General features: G+C 37.9%; 1 protein-coding gene across 1 annotated transcript; it reads left to right on the top strand.

Annotated features, from left to right (window-relative positions):
- Positions 1-259: 259 nt before the first annotated feature.
- On the top strand, positions 260-2,500 carry LOC114204619 (calcineurin B homologous protein 1-like). Its single transcript, XM_088023755.1, has 2 exons — positions 260-608; positions 2,469-2,500. The coding sequence occupies exons 1-2, from the start codon at positions 260-262 to the stop codon at positions 2,498-2,500; spliced, it is 381 nt and encodes a 126-aa protein (XP_087879881.1).
- Positions 2,501-7,439: the final 4,939 nt, after the last annotated feature.

Here is a 7,439-nt window from a genome sequence, read left to right as displayed (position 1 = left end):
TTTCTTCTTTCTTCCTTCCTTCCTTTGTATTTTATTTTTTTGTTTGTTTGTTTTTTTGAGGTTGGGAAGGAGCAGGGAAAAAGGAAGAGAGAGAATCTCAAGCAGCCTCCATGCCCAGTGCCTTGTGTGGAGTCTGATGCAGCACTTAATTTCACACCCCTAAGACCATGACCTGAGCTGAGATCAAGAGTCAGACACTTAGCCCACCGCCGCCGTCGCTTCAGACGCCCCTGCTCCCAAAGGAGCTCCCGGTTCGGTGATGGGGTCTGGGGCTTCCACGTTACTGCAGGACGAAGAGCTCGAGGAGATCAAGAAGGAGACCGGCTTTTCCCACAGTCAGATCACCCACCTCTACAGCCAGTTCACCAGCCCGGACAAAGGAGAGAATGGGACTCTCAGCCGGGAAGATTTCCAGCGAATTCCAGAACTCGCCATCAACCCACTGGGGGACCGGATTATCAATGCCTTCTTTCCAGAGGGAGAGGACCAGGTAAACTTCCGTGGATTCATGAGAACTTTGGCTCATTTTCGACCTATTGAGGATAACAAAAAGAGCAAAGATGTGAATGGACCAGAGCCACTCAACAGCCGAAGCAACAAACTGCACTGTAAGGAGATAAAGTTTTCTGGCTTAAAAAAAAAAGTCAGACACTTAACCGACTGAGCCACCCAGGTGCCCCAACTGTAGGTATTTTATTATCTTCCTCTGTCAGTCTCTGATTCTCCCCTTCACACTTACATATTTGGTACTTTTGTGTTTATTAAAATTATAGATTTGGGGATTTGTTCCAGAGTATTATCTTGTTGAAATGTTTTAATTCCTTATCCCATAATCCAGTGTATTGACTGTTCTCCCCAATGTTTAATACCTGAAAAATAAAGAACACATCTTCTGTTTCATCTTCTGATTCACCAATTTTTAAAAAAATATATTAGAATAAGACTAAGGACAAAGTCCCATGGAAACTATTGAAACTACTGCCTCAATTTGGTTTCCATTAATCCATCAATCACTTGGGAGAGAATTATTCAAATAACTGTAAATCTATGATGATAACAGAAGATAGAACATACCAAGTGGTTTCCTTAAGCTGGAGGCCATGATACATATTTTATATGTATTATCTCATTTAATCATCATGACAACCTTCGTACATTGGTTATTGCTATGTACAAGTTTCATATAATTAATAAGTCTCCTATTTGTAAATATGTTTCAAATGTTTCATATAAGGAAATTGAGACTGAGGGAGGTTAAGTAATTTTCCTACTATCCAAGAAAGTAAGTGGCAGATCTGGAATTCACACACATCTGTTCCACTCCAAAAGCTCATGTCTGTAGTCAAAAGACAGGCTGCTTCCAAATACCATGTCATCACTCAACTCAGATGTGGGAGCCAGTGAGAAACTCTTGACATGTCTCTGTGAGCTCCAGATACATTATGTTCCTGATATTTATTTAACAAAAGGCAATGGGACAATCTGTTCTTCCTGAATCTATGTTGATTCCTAGGGATTTCCTCTTTCCCTTCCAGAGTATGTGACTAACCACTCTGACAGCTTAAACTATCATTTTTTCTGGCTAAACAATAGCACGAGTCCCTACCCGTGGTTTTCTCTCTTTCTGAAAAATGAAATGTTTTCCAGCCTCTGCTATTAGCCATCGCTTTCCTTTTGCATATTTTATCAAATGTTACTGACCATAATTTCAAGATCAAAACCACAAACTCTTTTAGTACATTAGGATGTAATTCTTCTAGACCTAGATGCTTGACCTCTTTCAAAGTGCCAATTAGGTACTGTTAAAATTACATACTCCTCCTAGAGCTGTATTCTTATCCTTTCTCTGACTGCTTTCTTCTCAGATGATATTCCTAAAAACTGCATGTGTGTGTGTGATTAGTATTTATCAAAAGATCAGGGTCAATTCTCTTAAACTCTCCCCTAGAGAGTCCCAGAGAGTTGAGATTTTGCTGTAACATGGTCAAAAAGGAACACTTTCATTTTAAACTTTTCTTTAATTACTATTGGATGTTTTCGTAAATCTCATAAAGTCCATTCTTAAGGAAGAAAATTGGGTATCACCCAGTAAATCTGCTTCATTTTACAGATAAGAAAACTGAGATCTGGAAGGGTCAAAGGACATGCCCATGATGGCATATCTGATAAGTGGAAGAAACATCTTATGTTAAGGGAGTTAAAAAGTCATAAAATGAATATCATTTTTATTTTTATCAAAATGCATAAATGTGAATTTTAGCAAGTAGTTCCATGGTAATGTTAATTTCTCCCAAATGTCCCTTGTACTTAAGAGACATTTCAGTCCTGATGTTGTACATTGTATGTGTTTATTCATGCTTTAAAGGTTATATTTCTGCTCTCCATCTTCCCACGTCTTTATTTGCAAATTTTTACTCACAGATATGTATTGGTCTATTGGTTGCATTTTGAAACCAAATTGTTTATAGTGTTCTCACCCTTTGAGATTGCTCCTTCTTAAAGCAATAATATGGAAAATGTCCACAATGATGGAAATACCTGTCTTCCCACATTAGTCACGCCAGGGAAAGCGCGCACCTCTCACATTTTGTATATGAAATATCCCTTAGTCTTGGGAACAACTGTGCTGTGGCTGTTTGCATCATTTACTCCAACCCCCCATCTTCCATTTCTTAACCTCTTTATCTCCAGGAGATAGAAATTTGAAAATTGTCCCCTTGGCAACTTCATACCCCCGTAATTAAACAGAAAAGCCTAAGGACTTTAGAACATCTAAAATATGTGATAAAATTACTACTGCTCCTCAAAAGTCCAAAAGAAAGTAGGAGTTTCTACAGTCACAGTGATTTTCATTCTTACAAGTGATTTCAACTAAATATCACTTTACAAATTCACAAGTGCACAACAGTTTTAATATTGCAGTTAAAATAATAAATGCTATTTCCTTTCCAATGTTTGCCTCACTCTTTATAATCACGAAGAGTCAATAGTCACTTTGTTAAGTCATGAAGACATAATATCATCTTCATTTAATTTTTTTAAATGCTCCTGTGGAAGAATTAGCTCCTCCTATTTTGTTTCCTCAAACCCAGACCACTGCAACCTATGTGGCAGCAAAGCCTTATATATCCAAGGACAGGTGCTTGAACTGTGTTTTCACACATTTGACAGTAATTTTTCCAAATTGATGTTAAAAATACATGATCAAGGGGCACCTGGCTGCCTCAGTCAGTTAAGCGTCTGCCTTCGGCTCAGGTCACGATCCCAGGGTCCTGGGATTGAGCCCCACATCGGGCTCCTTGCTCAGCAGGGGTCTGCTTCTCCCTCTGCCTCTGCTGCTCCCCCTGCTTGTGCTCTCTCTCTCTCTGTCAAAAAAATAAAATATTTAAAATATATATATATACATATGTGATCAAGATTCTCAAAAAAATATGATCATGAGAAAGCTTCAAGATAGAAACGTGTTAGAAAAAAAACTGCAACTGTCATGTCTTATTAACCAACTTGGTGGAGAATTAATGGTTCTGATGGGTGAGAGGTGGGAGTGGAATCTGCACATGTCAGAGTAAGTCGGTTCTCCCTTTTCTCTCCTCCTTTGCCTGTTTGTAAATCCAGAACAGAAACAACTCTGGAAAAAATCCAAAAATACTATCATCTTAATTTCAGAAGGAAGGGAGGAATGAAGGAAGACAGCCTCATGATGCTGTGAGGAAGGTGCTCAGTACATAGAGGATGTAAATTGGTATTTCCACCCCCAATTTCCAGCCCGGACATTACCCGAGGCCCTAGGACCCAGACTGAGAAGGGTCAGGGTCTTGACTTGGCACAATAATCCTAATTCTAAGTCTTGGCTTTTGCCATTTTATTATTCTTGTGTTAGCGGATGATTAAAAAAAAGAAAAAAGGAAACCCAGGTGGTCCATGTAATGTGTAAAAGAGAAGGTAGTCCATCAGGGAGCTAGCTACAAAGGGAGATAGTTTATAAACCTGAAATCCTAGGTGCTAAGGTGAATAGGAGAAAGAAGGAAGTCTGAGAAAATTAGTTAATTCATAATTAGATTTTTAGAAAAAAGGAGACATGAGAGTGCTAGTAGTTGATCTTGAATTAATATAATGGTATTTTTCAGGAACACTTTTTATGAGACATTATAAACCTACTCGAAAACCACCAGCAGAGGGCTCTATCCTAGGTGCATTAGCTTTCAATTACTGCCGCCTACGTTTACCAGAAAACACTCCCTCCATTTGAGACCGAGAAAAGGAGGGCATTATTAACTCTCCTCTCCGCTCTTATAAACTGAAATAAATATAAGTGAAAGGGGAAAATACGAATATAACTATCTTGAATGTCTCCAGCCAGCTTTTTACCTAGGCGACTGGGTGCGTGCCCTGAAAGAGAAATATAGGCACAAGGCAGGACGAAACGAAAAGTGAAATGATGAAAATGCATATTTTACTCGTTTATCTTCCTTTTCAAAACAAAGTTTGTTTAGCCTTTACGTTTGCTTTGTTTTGCATTTATTAAGTCCTCCCGGGGATCTTTTCCTACATCATGTGATTGGGGGTTAAAGCGAAATGCAGCAGAGATTTAAGAGCAAAGCAAAGCAGGCTCAAGTAAGGAAAATTTTCTCAGTAGAGATTTGAGTTTTTATTTGTACATTTTTTGAGACTTTTGAACTTTTTAGATCTTGAAATAATCGCTTCAAAAATTAGTAGATATAATAAGAATTGAACTTTTAAAACGCTTTTAGCGATAACAGGTTTTCAAGAGCGGAAAGAAATCGCTAACAAATAAATCCCCCGACCGTTCAGGATTTGCTTGTATAAAATCCCGACAGAGGGCGCTGTTGTCCCTTCGATGACTGAGTGTAGGCCTCCCAAGGAAAGATTTCCCTTGCAGTTTCTAGGATTTTTTTGAATAATGTCCATGTTGAAAAACTGACGCGGGTTTTAATTATCGTTATGTACTTCTTTGTATATCTCTTTATGTGTATATATTTTTAAATTTATGCTTCGTTCTTAATAAAACCAGATTTGTTTTTTTTTTCGGTTTTCCTAAAGAATTTATATAAATTTTAACCAAATATTTCATGATGTTTCTAATCTTAAAAATACCTAATATTAGAAAAAAATTACATATGCAAATTTTTAAATTATACATATACAATGCTATAAAATAGCTATGCCAATAATATATTTCAAATAGTTTTGCATATAAAATTATCTTCATGGGTTTTTTTTCTTGCTTTAAGCTTTAGAGTTTATTTATTTTAGACTAATCAATGATATACCAGAACGATTTAAAAGATTTTAGAGGAAAAAAATTTTTTCAAATACTTTTTATTTGGGTTGGCGTGATCTTTAGATTTAAAAAGATAATGGAGTTATTGACTTGAAAGGAAGAAGACAATTATTCTCATTAATAAATTTGTGTCTAGAGCATCTGAATTTCCAAGTCTATAATATTCGTCTTGCAAAATATTGATCTGCGACTGATTTTAATTCTGGAAGGGGTGGGAAGGAATGGTAAAACCGGTACCAAGTCCTACCACACAATGCAATTAGAAAGAATGCCTTCCCATGTCTAAACCAGCTCTGGGGGCAAAGAAGAAATCTTTGCTCACGCTCCCAGTGGGAAATCTGTATAGATTTTGTATTGTTTAAGATGTTAATGTTTAAAGTAGAGGAAAAGAAGATAACAGGATGGAAGGAAGAAAAGGAGGGAGAGAGGAAGGGCAGGAGGGAAGCAGAAAAGGAAAGGCGAAACGTGAAAATTACAACTGGAAATGAAGAAAAAAGGGTTTATTCCTGAAGTTCTTTCTGAAGCACCTTTGCACCTTTTTTTATGTTCCTTTCATTGGACTTATCGTTAAGAAATCAAATCAAAAGCCTGCAGAATTTTTCCTTCTGCATTATATGAAGCTTCTCCTTGGTTTTTATCGAGTCCACCGCGGTTGTCCGGTGCCCTCTCCTGGAAGAGCGTCCGACCCGGCGCGCACAAGGCAGAGCTCAGCAGTCGTGAGATTCACAGACAATCGCCCTTTGCAGATTCACTCTTATCAGTTTTAATAACTTCCACCCCAAATTGCCCCGGTCCCTCCTCATTCCCTCCTGTCATTTATTTTCTGCCCCAGGGGCAGAGATCCTCCACTGGATTTCCCTTCTGGCTGTGGGAATCCTTCCGTACCCTGAAAGGGAGTAGAAAAATAGAGGGGGTGGGAAAAAGAGGAATGAGGTTGAGTATTCACTTCATGATGAAATTCGGAAACCCTGTGCCTTAAAGGGTGCCCATTTTCAAGGTTTTGTTAACTTTGTTATTGTTGTTGTTTATGTGTTCCTTTTGGAAAAAAAAAAAACCTACACAATTCACCTCCCTAAGGAAAAAAAATACACTCAAAACAAAAACAAAATCCGTACATACTAAAATATTTTTCACTATCTCTTTGAAGAACATTCTGCTTAAATCTCCCAAAGGTTCAGGTGAACATTTCTTGACTGTCCATGATTAAAACCACTTAAAAGTTATAGACAACAGATGCAATTATAATGTCCTATGCCTCTGCAAAGAATTAACAGTGTGCGAATTTGTGCTCCCAACATCTGAAAAAAAAAAAAACACAAAACTTCATAATATGGAGCCTCTAGCCAAGGCACAAGGAATTTGTTGAAAATGCACACAAACAACCCTTAAAACGACAAACAAGACAGACTGAGGTGTTCACACAGTATTTAAGTTTCCAAATGTGTAGGGCAAAATGACCAAAAAATATTAGAAATGGTCACTGTGGTGAGCTGGCTTTTGTTGTTGTTGTTCTACAGTGACAGAGGTACGGTAAAAAAAAAAAAAAAAAGTTTGTAGACACTGATACAGAGAGATTGCCCTAAAAAATCCCCAAATCCAGCTTTCAAAATACCCTCCTGCTGAACACACATGAATAGGAGCTCTTGTGTATAAAAATCTCAGTAATGGTCCCCCTTTTAAAATCTACATAGAAAATGGGGGACTGTTGGCCCCCTGGTTTCTCATTATGAATTGTAAAGACTTTAGTCAGTGGCTACAATGATTCATCATTTTCCATATAGAGGTTTTTAAATGTGTATATTTATTTTAATCACACTGAACGACTATCTCTCCTTTAAATGGATGTTTAGAGCCTGTAGACTCTGCGTGACCCAGGGGTGCTTATATAACTCAATGTGGGTGTCTGGGTGTAAATACGTGTTTATGATTTTTTATAATATATATGTCTGTGGGTTGCATCTAACTCCTGTGCGTGTAATAATGTTTTTCTCTCTGCTGAGGCTTACTTCTCCAGCCTATTGTTTGAGACAACAGATATAAGTTGCGATGGGAGAGGAGCGTCGGATTTGGTGTGTATCCCCCATTTCCAATTATAGATGGATCATTACAGACAGCGGAGTCCTGAGAAGCCAGACAT

This window comes from Eumetopias jubatus, unplaced genomic scaffold, assembly GCF_037043125.1.
Source record: "Eumetopias jubatus isolate StellerSeaLion01/CBP00866 unplaced genomic scaffold, mEumJub1_p1.0 scaffold_6, whole genome shotgun sequence".
NCBI lineage: Eukaryota > Metazoa > Chordata > Mammalia > Carnivora > Otariidae > Eumetopias > Eumetopias jubatus.
The sequence above is the reverse complement of the archived record's forward strand: the minus strand, read 5'-3'. Positions and strand labels throughout refer to the sequence as shown.

Bases quoted from the DNA above. Each gene is read 5' to 3' on its own strand.
- LOC114204619 (XM_088023755.1), top strand. From the start codon at position 260: ATGGGGTCTGGGGCTTCCACGTTACTGCAGGACGAAGAGCTCGAGGAG. The intron at 609-2,468 runs GTAAGGAGATAA...AATTGTTTATAG, and splicing joins CCGAAGCAACAAACTGCACT to TGTTCTCACCCTTTGAGATT.